Source organism: Myotis daubentonii, chromosome 9 (assembly GCF_963259705.1).
Source record: "Myotis daubentonii chromosome 9, mMyoDau2.1, whole genome shotgun sequence".
In the NCBI taxonomy this organism is placed as follows: domain Eukaryota; kingdom Metazoa; phylum Chordata; class Mammalia; order Chiroptera; family Vespertilionidae; genus Myotis; species Myotis daubentonii.
Genome location: NC_081848.1, coordinates 7,223,243 through 7,243,226, shown reverse-complemented (window position 1 = coordinate 7,243,226; position 19,984 = coordinate 7,223,243). Strand labels below are relative to the sequence as shown.

The 19,984-nt window shown below is 57.8% G+C and overlaps 1 protein-coding gene across 4 annotated transcripts in view; it reads left to right on the top strand.

Moving 5' to 3' along the window:
• ZBTB16 (zinc finger and BTB domain containing 16) overlaps positions 1-19,686 on the top strand; it is a 188,351-nt gene extending 168,665 nt beyond the window's left edge. For 3 of the 4 annotated variants that reach the window (XM_059707821.1, XM_059707819.1, XM_059707820.1), the window contains 3 exons: positions 7,754-7,924; positions 12,607-12,774; positions 14,524-19,686. In XM_059707821.1, coding sequence (XP_059563804.1) covers positions 7,754-7,924; positions 12,607-12,774; positions 14,524-14,753 — 569 coding nt within the window. In that variant the 3' untranslated portion in view covers positions 14,754-19,686. The remainder of the gene's footprint in view (positions 1-7,753; positions 7,925-12,606; positions 12,775-14,523) is intronic. The other variant, XM_059707822.1, reaches the window with a different exon arrangement.
• The last annotated feature ends 298 nt before the right edge of the window (positions 19,687-19,984 follow it).

The following is a 19,984-nucleotide window of genomic DNA, read 5'->3' as shown; positions in this document are numbered from 1 at the left end:
GTGGGCCAATTAGTTTCACAAATGGGGGCCCCGTGGTGCCAGGGCACATTTGTTCCGGGCCTGCGCGCTGGCTGGGCCCCATTGTCCTGCCTCCCAACCCCAGTGGGCCCATTGTCCTCGTCCCCAGCGGGTGCTGCGTGCCGCCGATTTATCCAGGCGGGCGTCCTGCGGGCTCCTGGCCGCACCGCCACAGCTGGCGGAGGTGCTTAAGGCCTGGGACCTCGTGACCTTTGCCCCCGTCCTGCTGTCATTTTGAAAGTTACAGACCATAGGCCCACATACTTCTCCGGATTTACTTCCCACCCCGGCCCCTGCAGCACACACACGCACACGCTCACACGCACACACTCACACACGCATGCGTGCACGCCCTTGCCTTCCTTGCTCTCTTGGTAGAAGTTTGGATTCATTCTGGAATGTGCCTGGAAGGGGCCGTGGGGTGGGAGGTACCACGAGAGGCTAGTCGCTCCTCATGTGGAGGAGCTGCTGCTTCCGTGGGGGGCTTCCCACCCTCGATTCCTTAGTCCCCCCCCCCCCCCCACACACACAGAGCGGCAGGACCCGAGGAGCTAGTCCCATCAGTGAGGCCTGCCGGGGAGCCAGGCCAGGCCAGGGCGTGGCACCTCCCAGTTGAATTTGCCCTTGGCCCCTTTGCGGCCAGGGCTGCCCGCCCGCTGAAAAAGGTGTCCTGGCTGGAAGTAGGTGGAACCGGGGAGATGGTCTTGTAACCGGGCAGGAAAGCCTAGACCGGGCTCCATCTTAACCGTGAACTCTCTCTCTCCTGCGAACCAAACTCCACTTTCCCCTCCTTCTCACCCCCTTCCTTTACTTCCCACCCCGTTTCTTGTCCTCCTCCCCCAGTTTCTTCCCCTCCTGGCTGGCTTGTGGGAGTGATTGACAAAATTAGCAAATCCATTCATGTTATTTTATTGTGCGGTCTCAATAAATCCCGCGTGTCCGGGTGCACCGTAATGAGCTGGCGAGCTGACAGATTTGTTTACTGTAGCTGGAGGTGCCGCGTAATGAAAGTGCTGGTGCCTGCAGCTCGCTGCGAAACAAATGCAGTCTCTGGGAGCCAGTCGCTAGCTGCTGCCTGAGGATGAGCCCACATTCCCTAGAGACTGAGGTGTGTGTGTGTGTGTGTGTGTGTGTGTGTGTGTGTGTGTGCGCGCGCACGCAGGCACACGCCTGCCTGCATGCCTACATGTGTGTGCTTTGAGACGTAATCACACACCCATCCATGGCTTAGTATTAAAACAAATTTGAATCAGCTGCTCCAACTCTTCCCCTTTCTGGCTGTTCATTAAGAGTTCTCTGCCTAGGAAACCATCACATTCCCACCCCCTCTCCCTTGAGGAAATGGAAGGTTATGTGCATGTATAGGGTGCCTTCCAAGATTCTAAGCAGGTAAGAATGAAAGGAAAAGGGGTGGGAAGCGTTGGGTAAAGAGACTGGCATCGACAAGGCTGAAACTGTCGAGAAGGGTAAATGCTCAGGGTTTTACCTCTTGGCGTGGTTTGGAAAGATGTAACTGAGCACGTGATTCAGGGTGCCCAGCAGCCCCGGCCAGTGTGGCTCCGTTGGTTGGTGTCATCCTGTACACGGAAAGGTCTCGGGTTCGACTCCCGGTCAGGGGGCACACCCATATTGCAGGTGTGAGCCCTGGTCACTGTATGCAGGAGTCAGGCACCCATGCACAGGCTTACAGCTAAGCTGGTTCGAGACAAGCTCTCGAGGTGTTTGCTCAGCCTCTCTACCCCTCCCAGGAGGGAGGCAGCGGGCAGTAACGGAACAGCAGGACTTGGCTTGAACTCTACCAACAGTCGCTCCGGGGGTCAGTGGGCTGACACCTTCTTGGGCTGGGCAGTCTGGGCCCGCACGGTGCACGTAGCTAGCTTTCTGAGGACGTGCAGGAGCGTGTCCCAAACGGTCCTGCAACTTACGCCCAAGAGGGAAACCGGAGGGGGCGCTCTTGGCCCCTTCTCGGGTAGTCCCTGCGTAATGGCACAGGGGAGCCGAAAGCAGCAGGCGCCTCTGCCCCTGTCATGGGCTGGGTGTTTGGTTCCTTTTTGTCTCCTCCCAGCCCCCCCCACCCCCCCCCACACACCGCTTGTCCTCCCCATCCTCTTGAGATGCAGACAGAGCTCCCTGCCTTCAGTGTGAGTCAGCCCCAGGCTGCTTGTCTGTGTCTGTCTCTTTCTCCCACACACTGGACGATGCCTGCGTCTTGACCTCATCTTTAACAGCAGTCCCCCGGGGGGGTTGGGGGGGAGAGCCAGGAGGTGGCAGTGTGAATCTTCTCACACCCCTACATTTGGTACTTTCTTCCTTTGGTGGGGGAGCTCGGGGGGTCGGACATGGAAGCCCGTCGTGGTCCACGTGCATGGACACGCACACGCTCCAGCACACGCATACACACACACACACACCGCTGTCACTGCCGGCTTACCAAAAAACGCCGGAGTATATTTAGATTCCTCTGCTCCTTTGATTAAGAAACTGCTTCTCGCTGGAGATAATAAGAGCCTTGCTGCAAGGTGTCGCACCTGAGCCTCTCCCCAGCTGTGTGCCTCTGCTCCTGCTCCTTCCTTCCTGTGCGAGAGCTAATTGGTATGGAAATCGTACAGGTGTATAAACACGAGGGTTTTTGTGTCTCGTAATTTCAGGCCCAGTCATCACCTGGGTGAAATAAGCACCCTGGTCTCTGTCACCCCTCCTGCCTCCTGTTCCACCCGGCCTTGGCTTTCTTCCTTTTTTTTTTTGCTAAAATTAAACTCGTTTTAAATGGCGAGTCTGTGAGCCGTACATGCCGTGCAGCCAACGCTGGCTGTGCCTGCTGCCCGTGGAGGGGGCGGGGGTGCGGTGGCCGCCCTCTCCAGAGCGGGAACTGAAGCAGATGGGGTGGGCGTTTGCATGACCCTGCCCACCTCACCTAGAAGCCCCTGATTCAGCCTGCCACCCCCGTTCCCTCTTCCTCGTCCGACTTCCCTCCTGGCAGACACCCTCTCAGTCCCGTTCAGGAAGTGCTATGGTTTGACCTGGTAAATGGTTTCCTGGGGCCAAGGCTAACTTAGGTATCTGGCTTACACTGAAGTTTACAGATTGATAGGAAACAACTCACTTCTAGGATCTGCGGACCCAGAAACGTCTGTCCGTTGCCTCATCACAGCACTGAGCAGTTGGTGCTGGAAAGGGCTGGCTAGTTTCGAACGCTGTTTCCTCCACCAGGGAAGGAGGCCGGGCAGCAGCTGCCCGGAGCCAGGGGGTGCCGCCCGGTGCCGGAGCCAGGGGCTTCCCGCTGCCTCACTGTGTGATGTGTAAGACCCATCCTTCTGCCGCCTGAGCAGTAGAGTCCGACATGGAGCCAGAACTGGGCGTCCGACCCAGCACACCACGCAGACGTGAGGGGCCCCAGCGGTCAGCGCCTGTGGGTCGCTTTGCGCTACTCATTTCAAGGAGGGTCTGGCTGGAAGCTCTCGGCAGTGGGTCTGCACTTGGCCCAGCCCTCGCGGCTGCCTCTGTGCCATGCCCCTCTGCCCTGTGTGATCGCCCCACAGCTCCTCACTCTTTACCGCTCCTGGCACGCCTTGCGTGCCCGCTCCCTGCCAGGCCCTGTGCTCTGTAAAGATAAAGAGAAGAGTTCATGCTTTAGAGGGCTCACAATCCAACAGGCAGAGCCTACTGTCAGAAACAAATGCGGCGCGGGGATTTTACGTGCTGTCAGCGCCAGGGCTCCGAGGAGGGTGGTCTTGGCACTGAGTGCTAAATGGTGCCACTCAGCCAAGACGCCTTCTGCAGGGTCAGCTTCCTGGAAGAAGCAGCCCAGAGTCGATAAAACAACTCGGGCTTGTGTGCGGTGCAGGCTGCGCGCGCCGTGGCCAGGTGTTCCGCGGCGGAGGACGCCGGGCTGAGGGGGTGGCGGCTGGCATCCAGCCCGCTTCGCTTGCGGAGCTGTGCGCCCAGGCCAGCGAGGATCCGTGTCTGCCCAGAGCAAGAGGCACAACTTGCTAATTCAGACAGAGGCGTCGTCTGGGCTGGCACAGGCCTGCCACCGCTTTATAGCTATAAAGCTCTTTCACACGCGTATCTCATTGGATTCTCTCAGCAGCCACGGGCAGCAGGGCAAGGGGTGGGCATGCTCTGGCCCAGAGGAGCGCAGTGACGTGCTGAGGGCACAGGGCGAGGATGTGACAGAGCCAGGATGCCCGCGCCCCCGTCTCCCGCGTGGACTGGAGCCGTGTTCTGACGCTGCCCCGCCGCACATCTCCCGGCAGCTAATGAATTGCTAATATAATTTTCTAGATAATTTTATTTTCATAGCCCCACATTTTAATGTGTTTCCAAAAGCCAGGATTTATTTGCTTAATCTCCCAGTGTAATAGAATCTGCCCTGACTCATCATACATGCGGACAATCAGCTAGGCAGAAACTATAGCAAATTGGTTAATAACTCGGATCTGGTCTCGATTTTTAACTTGCCGCACCGACAGCTTTCCTGGTGTCTCCTCCACATCTCCCCTGCCCTTTCCTTTTTTCTTTTAAAATATTTTTTCATTCTTTCAGCTGTTGGTGTCCAGACACAAGGCTGGGGAGAGTGCATGCGGGGCCCGAGAGCCCCCTGGTCTGTGTCTCTGGGCCTAGAGCAGTGTCTCGGTGGCAGAGAGAGCCCCACACCTTGCTGGATGTCCCAGGAAGGGGGTGGGGAGGCCCTGGGAGGGACTCCGCTGCGCTTTCTTCCTGGGTGGTGAGTATAATGTTACACCTGTGACCACGGTGCAGAGCTGGCCCTCTGGGCTTCAGGTGCACTGTGCCCCGGGTCCTGCCATGCCACCTCCCGGGCGTCATTCTTCCACGCCTGTCCTTGCAGCCCCTGCCCTGGTCTGGTTCCCACCCTCCTCTAGTGGGGGCGCAAAAGCCGTCAGCTCTCTCCCTGCTCCAGCCACTTGCCTCGGCTGTTGGTCCCCAGGCCGCCCCCGGAGTAGTTGCCCTCACTTAGCGGAAGGATCATGCCAGCACCCCCAGCCTTCGCGGCTCTGCGTTGCCTGTAGGATAAAGTCTACTCTGTCCACCCCCACCCCCACCCCTGGTATGGCCCTCTGCCATCGGGCCCCCAGGAGCCTTCCCTGCTCTTCTCTCTCCTCGGGGTCTGTCCTCTGTCCCCGCCTGCTCTGAAATTTGCTTGTGCTGTCTCCTTAGCCCGAGTCCAGTGCCCCACCTCCTAGTCCTCGCTTCTCAATACTCCTCGCTTTTCAGAGCCATTGAGAAAGTCTCAGATTGCTCAGAGCCTCTTGAGGCCGCCCTGCCTTGTCCTTGGGGTGCTTGTTGACTGGCGTCCCCCAATAGCCTGGGAGCCGTTCTCTGGTTGACCTCAGCATCTCCCTGGTCCAGCAGAGAGCCATGCCCGTGACTCGGCCCCAGCCACCCCTCCCGCCCAGGCCCTGAGCATGCTGGGCGAGCCCTGGGCGCATGGAGCTCCTGGACCCGCGGGCTGGCGCTGGCTGCTGCTGGTGTTGCTTTTTCTTCCCGGAGAAGCCCAGGCAGGCAGGTGGCAGCCTCAGAGGTAGACATGGGCCCAGCCCTGTGGTTTCTGACGCCAGACAGACCTCGGCATTTTTAAACCTCAGCTCTGCCTCTTTCTCCCTGTGTGGCCTTAGGCAAGTTTTTTCATCTCTGTTTTCCCATTTGTAAGAAGGGGATGGGAATGCCTGCCGTGGAGAGCAGCGAGTGTTAAATGAGGCAACACAGATAGAGCGCCTTGCACAGTGCCAGAGCAGTCCTTCCCTCTGCTCATTGAGGCAGGAGCAAGTCCCTGCCGGCTTGTGCTCAGCCTGGCCTGGTCCTGGGTGCAGGCAGCGTGAGTTGAGCACGGCTGCAGGTGCCTCGTCTCCGAGTGTCTACACAGGTGGCTGTGAGGGGTGGGACTACGGGGAGTGAGAGGTCTTGCCTTCCCACTAATCCATCCCAAACCAGCCATGAATGGGACGGAGGCAGGAGAACAGACCTCCTACTTGCCGACCCCATTGGTGGCCCGGAGAGGCAGCCAGGCTCGTTATGCGACCCTTCTCCACCCCACTTCCCACCAGGAGCCCCGATTCCGCACTGAGCAGGCCACAGCCCTGGCAGCCAAAGCTCTGGCCCTTCCGCCCCTGGGGCTGGGTGGGCAGATGCCAGGCCTGCCCACCTTTCCCGCTCTGTCCCTCACACAGGGCTGAGCACCGGTGATACTGCCCAGATGCCATTAGAGCAGTGGTTCTCAACCTTCTGGCCCTTTAAATACAGTTCCTCATGTTGTGACCCAACCATAAAACTACTTTCGTTGCTACTTCATAACTGTAATGTTGCTACTGTTATGAATCGTCATGTAAATATCTGATATGCAGGATGGTCTTAGGCGACCCCTGTGAAAGGGTCATTCGACCGCCAAAGGGGTCGCGACCCACAGGTGGAGAACCGCTGCCTTAGAGGGAGGTGAGCAGATGGGCCTGCGGGGGGAGCTGTGTGCTTATGGAAACAGAGTCCCCAAAATGGTGGGCAGGGAGCCACCAGCTAGGACCAGACGGGGGTCGTAGCTTCCTCAGGCTGCTGCACCCGGAGAGGCGTGGCTCAGAGCAGCACTGGGCAGGGGCTCAAACACACAGGAAGTGGCGGCCAGTCTCGGAGGGCACCGTGGGTGCCTGCCTACCTGTGCCCTGGGTCGGCCCAGGAATGACTGGACTGCGTTAAATGAAAATCTCATGTTCCTCATTGGCTTAAATCCTTTGAAAATTGCCCTTTGGTTTTGGGATGAAACCTAAGGCTCTTAATACGGTTTTCAAGACCCCACACGGCCTGGCCCTGCCTGCTGCTCTGGCTCCCCTCCCCGCTCCCTGCCTCCCAGCTGCCCCGCTCGTCTGTCTGGCCCTCCGGCCTGCGTGCTTCTCTCCAGCCTGGAGTGTTCACGCTACTATTGTGTCCTCCAGGAATGGCCTCCGCCACTCCCCCGTGTGCGGGGTGGCATCTGTGATGAGGGCAGGGGCTTTGTATCGTTTCCCATGGTGATGGCCCCAGTGCCCAAAAGAGGGTCCCGCCTGTGGAAGGCACTGAAATAGTCTTTGCTGAGTGAATGGACCCTTAAGATGGGTGCTTTAATGACTGGGGCATCGGGTCTGATAGAAGCGGCATCGGAAGGGGAAGGGGACCCCCTCCCGGCGCCGGGTGCACCGGCTCGGCTGCTCAGGAACTGCATGGAACTCGGGACAGCGCTTCGCTCTCGCTGCGCCTCGCTTTCCTCATCTGAAGGGTGAGGATGGGGCGCCTACGGTTTGGTGATGCGATTTTAAATTAGTTACAACTGAGCGATGGCCGGCAGATGTCATCTCCGTTATCGTTATCCTCACAGAGGCCACCCTGACACCCCACCTCCTGCCCCGGACTCCGCAAAGGCCCTCTGACAGATGTGGTTCAGTACCGTGCCTTCGACAGCACTCCATACAACCGCCAGCGCCCATTTGCTACTGCGATGTGTTTTATCAGTGCTGCTCTTTCTCCACTAGACTTTGGGTGTCATGGTACCGGGAGGGAGTTGATTTTGTTCCACTGGATCACATCCTGGGTGCTCCATCAACTTTGCTTGTCCTGGGCCGCCTCTGGGTTCGCCTTGAGCACGGGGGTTGAGGGCACCAGTCCTGATGCGGGCCCTTGCGCTAGCCTGGATGGGTAGAGAATGGCCTTGCGTTCCAGCTTCCTGAGGCTCTCCCGGCTCTGTCTCCCCCAGGCACAGACATGGCTGTCTTCTGTCTGCTGTGCGGGAAGCGTTTCCAGGCGCAGAGCGCCCTCCAGCAGCACATGGAGGTCCACGCGGGCGTGCGCAGCTACATCTGCAGCGAGTGCAACCGCACCTTCCCCAGCCACACCGCCCTCAAGCGCCACCTGCGCTCGCACACAGGTAGGCAGCCAGGTGATGGGTGGGCCAGGGTCTCCGGGAACCAGTGTCTGGTTTTACCTCCAGACACATGAAGTGGAGGTGCTGGGCAGAATTAGCCCCCAGCTCTTTGCTCAAGGATTGGGCTGGGGGTGGTTTCCACGGTGATGGTTCTCCCCACCCACCTTGGGGAACTTAGTTCTCCGTCTCTCTTTGCTCAACAGAGGGGGGGCTCATTAGAGATGCAGTCTTGGGCCCCCCTCTCAGAAACTTTGATTTGTTGTGTACGGCTGAGATGCAAGACTTCAAGGTTGTTAATAAATATTCCCAAGGGATTCTGAGGCAGGTGGACCCAAAACACATTTTGAGAAAAACCTACCTGCTTGGTCTCTGGTTCTCTCTGCCACACACCCCTTCGCTCTCCCTGGCCCCCGCCCCATGGACACGTTCCCCAAGTCAGCCTTGGGTTCCGAGGGGAATGTTGCAGAGTGGTCCCAATTGCTCCACAATAACAGAAGCCATTTCTGTCCTGGGGCCTTAACCTTGTTTAGGGGAGTAAACGATGAGCCCTGACAGGTCTCTGCCTAGCCAGTTCCAGACGCCGGGGCGGGGAGGGGCTGTCCGTCAGCGAGGCTAGACCAGGTGCCGCCACACTGTAGGTTTGGGGGTGGCATGCTTGGTCCCTGAGGGCCAAGAGCGTCTGCTTCCTTGCAACCGGATCCCATCGTAAGGGGATGGGTGACTTAAATTCTTTCCTTTCTCTAAGACAAAATCGGGTCCCTGCTGACCGCACTGGGTAAAGGACTGCCCACGCCTCTGCCGTGTGTGTGCTCTGCTGGGTTTGGGATGACAGGGCGGGGCCAGGGCGACAGGCAGGCAGGCTCCATATCGGGACAGGGTGTACGTTCATGTCTGTCGGACAGGGCACAAAAACTGGGTACAGGCAGGCGGTTGGGCACTTTCTCTCCTCAGTCCCGAGTCTTGTCACAGCCCCGGGACTACGTGTGCAGGCCAGGCCTTCCGTGGCGACAGGCTCAGCGGAGCAGGGGAGGGGCTTTCTTTATCGTGGACTGAGTATTTAATAATCGCCATAAGGAGAGCTAGGTTTCATCCCAAAACTGGGTAGCCTGTCCTGCCAGCCGTGGGCATGCTCACCGAAGAGCCTGCCTGGGCCCTCGCTTCTGGATGCCACTCTGTTCGGGGGAGCATGTGGCCCGAGCATCACCACATTTGCTGGCACAGGACAGGGAGGTCCCAGAGAGTGGGGCCAGGCGAGAAGGGCTCAGGCGGAGGAATGCCGGCAGGACTGTCTCTGTCGTGCCGCGTAAGCATCCCTTGCAGGTCCGTGCACCTTCCCGTCAACACCACCCCCCTGCAGTCCCACGGTGGCCAGTCACCTTCAGCCACTAGCCTCCTGTGCCTGAATCATCCAGCCCCCCTGAGTCTCCCCAGGTTACGCCCAGCTCTGCTCAGGCCCCTTCAGCGAGCTCGGCGCTCAGCTGTCGCAAGCTCCTGTGTCGTTGGGGGCTCAGACCTGTGGGGAGGAGGCATCGTTTGGGAGAAGCACTTGCTTAATCTCGGAAACATGGCACATGAGCACCGCCTGTGCACACGCACAGACTCAGTGATGGCCACCAGCGAGCCCTGTACACACAGCCACACACAGGCGGAGCGGAGCACACCCCACACAATGCCTCATTAATATTCCGTTGTTCTTGGCCCATTTGCTGCTGGGGCCTGGTGTTTAGCATCCGCAGCTGTGTTTGGTAAGTTAGTCCAGCCGCGCTCTTGGCATTGATGGATCCCTGATTCACGCGGCGCGTCATATAATAAGCTCTCAGCTGCGCTGCGTGGAGGGGCTGAGGAGCCGTGGGGTGGGGCTGGGATGGGGAGGATCACGCCGGGCCTGCCAGTGCCGGGGAAACCGCAGGTGAGGGCAGGCCGCTGGGGTCACAGGTGCACTGGGCAGGCCGGAGGGGGCCCTAATTAGTCTCACTTGTCCTGTACTTAATGTCAAGCTCATTAAAGAGGCTACAGAGTTAATCAACACACCACAAATTGGATTTGGAGTTGTGCAGCCAGTTTTGTGTACATTATGGCAACACCGTCACAATTAACTCTCAGGGTAAGGATTTTGGTCCAGGTCCTTGCCATGTTCCCAAAGGTAGGGGTGTGTGTGTGTGTGTGTGTGTGTGTGTGCGCGCGCGCGCGCGTGTGTGTCTTCTGAGTTTTTCTTATTCTGTTCCCTGGCTGACTCTGGAGATTTCCTATTTAAACTTACTTAACGTGTGATCCCCTTCATAATTAAATTCATAAAAATCTGATCAAGCAAGCCTCTCTGTCTCCCCCTGTGTTTTTAAACGCGTAGGGCCCCCCCTGCAGGGGACAGCGCAGATGCTGGCTTCCCAGCCGGGTGGCTGTGGTGTACGCTTTAATTACCGGCTCTGGCTGAAGTCTCCCGTGGCCCTGGCTTTATTTATTTATTTATATATATCTTGATGAGGATTCTGAATCCTTGATTAAAGCCGTAATCATTGCCGATTCAGTAAGGAGGGGCAGTTGGGTGTGAGACGGGCGGTATGTGAAGCGTCTGCACAGGAAGTGGCACGTGGGCACAGGCACTGACTGACCTCACCCAACTGAGGGGGACCGGGGTCTGGGTGGGCGTGCCCTCCCCGTGGGTCGGATGGGGCGGGCGGCTGGCGACAGGCAGGTGCTGAGAACCGCCCAGGTCTGCATGCGAGGGCCTCAGCGGACCTGCTCGCTCGGGCGTGCCCCATAGGCCGGCGGTGCTCCCTGAGCTTTTCCAATCCGGCTCCTCCGTGGAGTTGCTCCCCCTCCCACCCCCATCTCCCTCTGTGCCCTGGGGGCTTCTTGCAAATCTTTCACCCATGAGAGAGCCCGCCAGTGGGCGGACCGCAGCATCCACTCCCCATAGAGCCTTAAAAAACCCTTCAGAGCCATCAGAACCGATGAGAATTTATGTGGGTACAGGGGCCTGCATTCAAGAGGGGGGAGCTTGGGGTAGCAGCCTGAGGAGGGGAGAGAGAGAAGAGAGTAAAATATAATTTTAAAGAGGAAGTGAAGGCACAGGCATGCGAGTCTATAACGAGAGGGACAATTTATGCCCAGGCACGCACGCAGTTTGACATGGGGATAATGAAAAAACGTAGGTCATTGTGGATGACTTAAACCTTCAGCAGCTGAAGAAAATGTATGAAATGCAGAGGACATTACACGGTTGGCAGCCCCGCACATCTGCAGGGGGACAAGTGAAATACAGTGGGCCATCCTTTACCATAAACTGTGGTTGTTGGAGATGCAGCCCAGAGAAATTGTAATTACAGTGACAAGACGAATCAGCGATATTTAAATATTCATGAACAAAGTCTGGGGTGATCAATCTATCTTTATTGTCTGTGCCTTCGCTCCTGTAATAAATAAGTAGCTGAAGTCTTCACCTTGCAGCCCCAAAGCCCCCACTTCGGGTACAAAACGAAAAATCGTTAACCCCCACAACCCCACCCAACCTCTCACCTTCCGGGGGACACTGGGATGCACAGAAAGGAGGCTGACGGGCGTGGATTCCAGGCGAGGAGAAGCAGTTCTCCCCGAGGTTCGTGCGCCCAGCGTTTCCCAGGGCCCCTCTGGGTCGTCCTCAGAGATGCGCTGAGGCCACAGGGTGAATGGAGCGCCCCTTTGCCTGACGCGCTTCCATTTCGGAGCCTGGTGGGCGTGACGGTGGAGTCAGTACAGCCTGTCACTTAGCCATCGGAGACGGTCCCACCTCCAACTGGAACAGACCAGAATCTGACTCCTGACTCCGCTACTTACTAGCTCTCGGACCTTGGGGACCATGGTTAAGCATCTCTAAGCATCTCGGTTTTCTCCTCTGTAAAATGAGAATAATAGTAATACCTTTCTCGTAATGTTCTTGCAGGGATTACGTGATACGAGCCATGTGAAGTTTTTCATGTCGTAGTGAGCGCTCAAAAATGGGGGCCGTTTTCATCAGAAAGAGTCAAACATTATGCCTCTGCTGCTAAAAGAACAAAATGCGGGACTTTTTTCCTCTTTGGGGACAGAGAAGAAACTGAAACCTCGTTTTGCCTGGGGGAGCTCGTGGGGGGGGGGCTAAAGAGAAGCTTCCAAGCAGGTGATTTTTGAGCTGGGCTTTGCAGGATGACTAGGAGTTCGCCAGGGAGAGAAGAGAAAATCAAGCGGAGAAAACAGTCGTGTGAAACTGTAGAGGAGGGAAGGGGCAGAAGGCATTTTGGAATAATGTTCTCATTGTTCCCAAATTGGAGGGATTTCTTAAGGGCAGGTCCTCAGGCTGGAGTGGCTTTTGCCCCTGACCGAGAGGAAAGGAAGGGAAGGTAGCGTGAGAAGCTGAACGACCAGATCTCAGAGCCCCACGCCTGCTCTAGCCTCGTGGGGGCCTGCTCTCTGGGGACTGCTGTTTATTTCAAGCAAATGGGCTCTCTTTCCCTGGGACTGGGCCTTGGCCCGTGGGTGACCCTTGGGCCACAGTAAGGCACAGACATGTGGGAACAGGGCTCCCTGTCTATGTCCTGGGGGCCGGCAGAGGTGGGGGTCTGACCTTAAATGGCGTTTGCAGGTGGTGAAGGCAGGCACTCATCCTCCTGCTGTCCCCTGGAGTGGGGGCCGGGATAGGCAAAGCCCTGAACCAGCCCTTGTCCCCACAGGCGACCACCCGTACGAGTGTGAGTTCTGTGGCAGCTGCTTCCGGGATGAGAGCACACTCAAAAGCCACAAGCGCATCCACACGGGCGAGAAGCCCTATGAGTGCAACGGCTGCGGCAAGAAGTTCAGCCTCAAGCACCAGCTGGAGACGCACTACAGGGTGCACACAGGTACCGAGGGCAGAGCGGCTCTGGAACCTGGGCGGGTTGGCGGGCAGGTGGCTCCCAGAGGCGTCAGGGCTGAAGGAAAGAGTCGGGCAGGTTCTGCTAAGGGTTGTGTGCTGACCTGCGTGCCACTGCCCCTTGCAAGACTGAGGCAGGCATTGCTACGCACCCGCAGCCCTTCCCGGGAGCCCAGACCGGGCCTCCAGGCAGCCCCAACCAGTGGGTCCCAGATCACGCAGGATGGCGTCCGTCTGTGAATCCCGGATTAGGTTTCCCAAGTAGCTGAGAGTGAAGGTTGGGGTAGTTTTTTACTTGGCAGAGTAGGAATTAGAGGGCATTGGGTTAGCTTACGGTGCGGGTTGAGAAGTCATCAGTTAGGTTCTCAGCTTGGAGGAGCAGATATATTTAAAACACCCAAGTGTAGAATGTCTTGCCATTTCAAAGGGACTTCACATTCCTTTTCACATAATAGAAACATGAGCTACACTTTTCCCTGGAGTCCCCGGCAGACCAGCAGACGCGTCCCGGTGCCCAGGACTGCCAGCTGGGGGCGGTGGGTGCTGGGGCACATCCCTTCCCACTGCAAGTCCAGTGGCCTCACCTTGGTGGCTTAGCATTGGCCATGGTGGGAGTAGTCACAGCGTGGCCATGGCTAATGCTACAGACCCAGGCTTGCACGGAACCGGTTGTTGCAGGTTCTGTCACCAGCCCACCACTGGTTGGGGGAAGGTAGCCACTCAGAAGGGCTTCCTCTGAGAATAAGGCGCCGTGGAAGGTCGTCTCGCCACCTGGGAGCCTCCTGTGACGAGGGGAGGTAGCTGCCCTTTTCAGAGGAGGGGAGAGGTGACCTCTGTGGGTGGAGAGGGTGGGCAGAGGGGACAGGAAGCAGAGGACTCGTGTTGTCATCGCCCTGCTTCTTGCATTGGCCACAGGAGCAGATGGGGTGCTCGTTGTTGGCCACCAGAGTGACCCAGAGGCCTGGGCCTCCTTAGCCCTTGTCGGGGATGTGGCCTGGCAGGTGGATCATTAAACGCATTGGCAGTGACTATTGTAAATAGCAGGTCGATAGTTAGATCACTTTGGCTGTTCATTACTTCATTATTTGCTGGGCCCTCTGCGTGGAGGAGTATCGATAGCGAGATGGCTGGCCAGTTAATTACTGTATCGAAATGAGGTTCCCTCACTCCTCGGCTCAGCTCCAGGGGACTCCCAATAGGAGGCCGGGCACCAGCTAGTGTGGGGCCAGGCCACCAGCTGTTCTGTCCCCCATTCCAGCCCCAGAGGGAAGGCGGGGGCCAGCACAGGTTCTAAGAGCCTCCTGTGACAAGGGGAGGTAGCTGCCCAGATGCAGATGTTTGAAGGGTGAGGTCCCTCATCACGCGGCACCCCTACTCCCCACCATCTGTAGCCCCGCCCCCTGGAAGGGACTGCTGAAGGGCCATACCCAAGGCGGTTCCGGGCCTCCCTGCCCCTGTTCCAGACCCCCAGGCCCCTCCTTTGGGAGAATGAACAAGAGGAAGGGACTAGGGCTGTGCTGCATACCGCCACTGCGGGCTGCATGCGGCTGTTAGATCAGTGACAGGAAATACCTTGAAGACTAGTGCCCAGTCACCCTGGCATATTTCAACCGCTCAGCTGCCGGGTGTGACGAGGGCTACCATCCCAGGTGCATCCACGGTGCTGGGAAGTGTGACCGGGTGGGCGAGGGCCCGCGCGCCCCAGGGGAGGCCCTCACAGCGCTCCCTCCGCCCGCAGGTGAGAAGCCCTTCGAGTGCAAGCTGTGCCACCAGCGCTCCCGGGACTACTCGGCCATGATCAAGCACCTGCGGACGCACAACGGCGCCTCCCCCTACCAGTGCACCATCTGCACCGAGTACTGCCCCAGCCTGTCCTCCATGCAGAAGCACATGAAGGGCCACAAGCCCGAGGAGATCCCGCCCGACTGGAGGATAGAGAAGACGTACCTGTACCTGTGCTACGTGTGAAGCCGGCCGGGTGGGGCCAGAGGAGCGGGAGCGAGAGGAGGAGTTAGAGCAGGATGGAGTCGAGGAAGGATTGTGCAAAAAATACATGTCTGTACATAAGGGAAAAAAGGAAGAAAACGGAAACCTGGTAGCTCTCTGGCCTTGAGTCTCTCTGGGGCTCCAGGTGACCAGGATGCCCCGCCCCGCCCCTGCCCAGGCCTCCGTCCCGCCTCCCCTGGCTGGATTTCTGGGGTGGGGGTGGAAGGGGTTTTGTTCTGCTCAGACCCTCTTTTATGTCCAGAAATGGAGTCTGAGAAGAAGGCGAGGGGTGTTCTGGTCAGAGCCAGTCTCTGCCTGCCATCCTCAGCCTCCTCAGAAGATAGAGGCTCCGGGGGCCACGGGGGTGCCCTGCAGATGGTGGGGCTGGACGCGTCGCTGGCTGACACTCAGAGTGGCAGCTGGTGTGCTGGGGGCAGATGGGCGTGGGGAAGGGCGCCTCTTCCCCTCCCGTCACTCATTTCACCTGTTGCTTCCCTCCGCGCTGCCGGTCTGCATGTCCCTCGTGTCTCCAGGAGCTCAAGGCTCTTGCCCCTCCCCCAGCTCCTGGTCCCCGCCTCCCCCTGCCTCCTGTCCTCCAGTTCAGGGAGTGTCCAGCCCACCCCTCCCAGCTCCTCAGTGGGGAATCTGTGTCCGACCCCAGAGCCCCACTCCCACCCTTAGCCTCTGAGAACACAAAGCCAATGGAAGACCCACCCTCAGAAAGCCCTGTCCTGAATGAGACTTGCTTCCCAGTTGGAAAAACAGTTAAATACATAGAAATACATGGGTCCCACCAACACCGGACAAGGCTCCCTGCCACCCCGGGTCCCGTCCCTGCGAGAAGGAGTCCGTGAAAGGGCTGCTGTCCACGGGGAGGATGTGGACGTCCCACTCCAGCGGTGCCCTCCACCGGAGAAGGGGCACCTGCCAGCAGTCGGGGTACTGGCCAAGGGGGTGCTGTTGAGTCATTCTGGGGACCTTTTAAACACCCCAGACCCGGTGAGCGCAGTGGGAAACCCAGGTCCAGAGAAGGCACAGAATTCCTGCTCATGCCCCCCCCCCGCCCCCTCCGCCCCCCAGGCCACAGGAAGAGGGGGAGTTGTTGAAAGCGCTTCGGCCTTGTGTTACTTCTGTTGTGTGTCCGGGTTCCCCTGTAGCACGTTGTGCTTGAATTACCTCAGTTTTTCGTGACCTCGTGAGCTTTTGTACCCCTGCATCTCTCTTTGGTTGGGGGTTGGAAGAATGGGGAGGGAGTTCTTTTGTGTGTTCTTGTGTAAATTAATAGTTGGTTTAGTACCTACCTGTTAGCTGGCCAAGGCCCCCCCATCCCTGAGCGACCAGCTTCCCAGCGGGAAGGAGCTGCACAGAAGGATCGAGTCCTGGGAACCTGAATGTGGGGGCTGGGTCCCCGGAAGGTGGGCGGAGGGGGAGGTGTACTGGGGGCCTTTGGAGTCACTGTGTTGGCTCTGCCCAGAGCATGAACTCATCATGCCCAGCATCGGTTCAGCCCAAAACGCTCTGGACACGACCCCCCCTTTCTTATAGTTTGCTGGGTCTGGGGGCTTGGGCTATTCAGATCCTTGCGTCTGTGCGACCCCACCTCTGCGCGCGACCCCCACCTCTGCGCACATGATCATTGCCAAAATCGGGCTGCTTCCCGGCTGCGGCTGCGAGGGATGCGCCAGTCGGGGTTCTGTTGCCCGGGGTGGGGTGTTGTTTTCTGAAAGCTACCTCTTAGGTTCGTCCGGTTCCTTTGTCCCCTCCTGCCAGCCTGCGGCGCTGCTGCCCGCTCTCCCCAGCCTCCGCCCCAGCTTAGGAAAGCACATTGGCCATGTTTGTGTTCACGGTGGGATGGGCCCTCGGTTTCGTCTCATGCTTTATTTGTGGAAGTTATTTTCTTTCCTTTCTCTCTCGGAGAAAGTTGTGGCTGCGTTTTTATCTTAGGTTTAAAAAAAGTGGTTTAGGGGAGCGGTTTTGGGGAGAAGCATCGTGAGGAGAAGAGGGCCGTGGGAGGGATGGGTGCTGCTGGGACCGCCCCCCGTCTCTTGGCCCCACCCCTCCAGTCTCGCCCACCCAATCTGAAGGCCTTAAAAACTGCGTTGTGGGTATAGCATTGGGGGGACCGTGTTGCTGGACGATGGATTGGGGTGATAAGTGGGGAGGGTGCTACTTTGCAATTATAATAACGAGTTAGTGCTCGGGAAAGGAAAAAGCTAAACTTGAAATCCGTGACTAGAGCAGTTTTATTTATAATGTGAAGAGGGAACTCTTTGGGGAGGAGCAGTCTGCAGGAATTCGTTGTGCACTATGGCTTCCTCCCCCCGTCTGGAAGGAAGGGGCGCTGGCGGGCCCCGGGGTCTGTAAGTCCCAGGAGACAGTGTGTTAACAGCAAGATGTCATCGAGCTTTGGTGGGGAAGAGAACGAAATCAAACTGTTCCGTGGACCTGGCTGGCACCCACACTGGCCCCACCGCCCTGCAGCCAGGGTCTCCTCCCCTTTGCCTGAAAGCTGAGAGGGCGGAGCTAATCGTAGAAATTGTAATATTTTTGTAATGTTGGTTAGTTCCTTCGTCAGTTCTGCAGGACCTTGCCCTTCCTTTTGTAGTGTGCATAGGAAAAGAAAAAGACAAAAAAAACTACCACCACCACCACCAAAATGTCCCTCTGTGTGTGTGTGTGTGTGCGCGTGTGCACGTGTGCGTGTGCATGTGTGCGTGTGCATGTGAGCGTGTGCGTGTGCACGTGCTGCTTGTGTGCGGCGTGTGAGGTCAGGCAGCGTGGCGTCTGCTGGGCAGCACTGGATGGTACTGAAGCTCGGGCCCCAGGGAGCCCCAGTAGGGAGGCAGGAAGGGGGGTCCAGACTGCGGTTTCTGAAGGGCGCTGGGTGGGAGACCTGTGTCTTGCTTTCTTCCTTTCCGGCTTCCTGCTCACGAAGGTGAGAATTCTGATCTTGCCAGGGCCGTCGTGGCCAGGCCTAAGGGCAAGGTGAGGGCCAGGGATTAGCTGGAGGTGTTGCTGTGTCTGGATAGACGGGGCTTGGAGACTAGGGGGGTGGGGGAGGCTGCTCCCCCCCAGGGTGAGGTCTGAGTGGCTTTACTCCCCTTTCTCTCCGACATCTGGCCCTTGGCCACCTGCTGCCTTTGGCTGTGGACGGCGGACAGCCCTGCTCGCTCTGCCTTGTCCAGTGACACTGCCCCTGACTCGTGCCCCTCCCCTGCCACTCCTTCACTCACTCAAAGCATTAAAATCCTATGTGTGTAGGATAGACAGATATATATAGAGAGATATATAGCAAGAGAGATATAAATAGTAAATATCGTTGCTGCTCTGGAGGAGGCCACGGATGTGAGGAAGGTGGGTCTGGGGTGCAGGGTGGGTAGGGGGGCTGGGGGACCCAGTGATTCAGTACAATCCAGGGATGCAATGTGGGCTTGTTTAATATTTGTGCCTGAACAGTTCTCCATGTTTAGAAAAAGGAAAAAAAAAAAAGGAAAAAACCTGCTGCAATTTTCCGCAAGGTGTGTGGTGCCCTTGGGGGTGCTGCTGGCTGGGGGTGGAGGCCCCGGAGGGAGAGGGCCTTCGGGCTCCCTCCGTCCAGGGAGTGAGCAGCAGGGGGCGGGTCTGTGGCCGGGTCCCTGCCAGCCCAGCAGGAGTGAGAGCGCGGGGTGTCGGACAGAAGCAGGAAAAGATGAAGCCGTCTGTTCATTTTCCTAGGCCTGTGGCGCGTTCTCCCCTCCCGCCTCGCTTCCTCCTCTGGGGGGCTTCCTGGCAGCACCTGCCTGGGTATTTCAGCAGGAAGTAAACGGCCAGGCGAACCCTTCGTGGAAACTGATGGGTGCGGGGCGGGGGGCGGGGGGGGGGGCGGGGGGAGCCAGAGCCAGCCAGGAGGGGCCAGGAGACAGGCTGGGGAGAGGGGCGCAGGCCCCACCGGCCTGTTGGCCAGCCGCCCTGCTCCCCGCGTCCCGGGTGCCCGCTCTGCAGATGGGGTACCCGCCCCCTGGCGTGTGTCCTGGAACTCGTTCACGCGGTGTCACGCATGACCTTTGTCAGGTGGCGGTGCCGTGGCGGGCGCCGTGGCGGGCGCCGTGGCCGCCGACCCATCTATATAAAGATGAATATATAGAGATATATATATGTATGTAAGTTAAGCACTGGGGCCCCGGCCCTGCTGGACCAAGCAAAGCCCAGCCTCCGGCTCGGGCGTGTTCTGTTGCGTTCCGTTGTTTGTTTTCGTGGCTTGTCTTTTGTCAAGTGCCAGTCCGATCGCTCTGTGTTACAGATAGTGTTTTAATTCATGGCTGTTCTAGTTCATGTCTACCTCAGCACCTCCTCTTAGCCTAATTTTAGGAGGTTGCCCAATTTTGTTTCTTCAATTATACTGGTTACTTTTTTGTACAAATCTCTCTCTCCCTCTCCTCCTCTCTCCCTTCCGATGCTCCGTCCCTCGTCCCTCCCCTTTCATCTCTGTTGGTTTGTTCCACTGGCCCCCACCCCATCCCCTGCCCCTGCCCCTGCCCCAGCCTGGGGACCCCAGGTGTGCTTGCCAGCCCCACCTGCCCCTGCCCCTGCCCCGAAGCCGTCCCCTCCAAGCTGTGCGGTCCTGGGTGAGCTCTGCGCTGCGCCTCTGCCTTCGTTTCGTGTAGATGGATGCGTTTCTCTGTAATTCCAGTGTTCTGATGACATTTAAAAGAAAAAACAATGAATTTCCTGCTGCAGGTCTTCTCTCCATGTGTCACTAAGTGAAGTTGTGCCTTCTATAGCAAAGAGAATATTTTTTACATCCTACTAACAGTAGATTTTTTTGTAGTGAACATTTTTTTGTATTTTTATTTATAAGTCTCATAAGAAAAATAGCAATGTTCAGCTGTATACCTTGAATCTGCAGTTAGAAGAGAATAAAGTTAACTCAGTTGTCTCCGGCTCCAAGTGTCGCTGTTTGTAAGAACTGGTTTGTCTTTTCTGCCTTTTCTTGGGCGGGGGGCAGGGGGGCCTAGAGGAACTGAGATTTCCGTCTGCGGACGGAGAAAGCTCCGGGCCCCGCATTCAGCCTCATCCGTGCGTCACTTCTATGTCCTATTTACCGGTACAGACCCACTCCACGGCGTATTTCTCTAATACCGGTAAGGAAAACGGTGTGCACGACGCTGCTGTCGCTTGACCCAGTGGCACAACCTGTGAAGCAGGCGCGGGTTCATCATCCCTTCAGCCGGGCC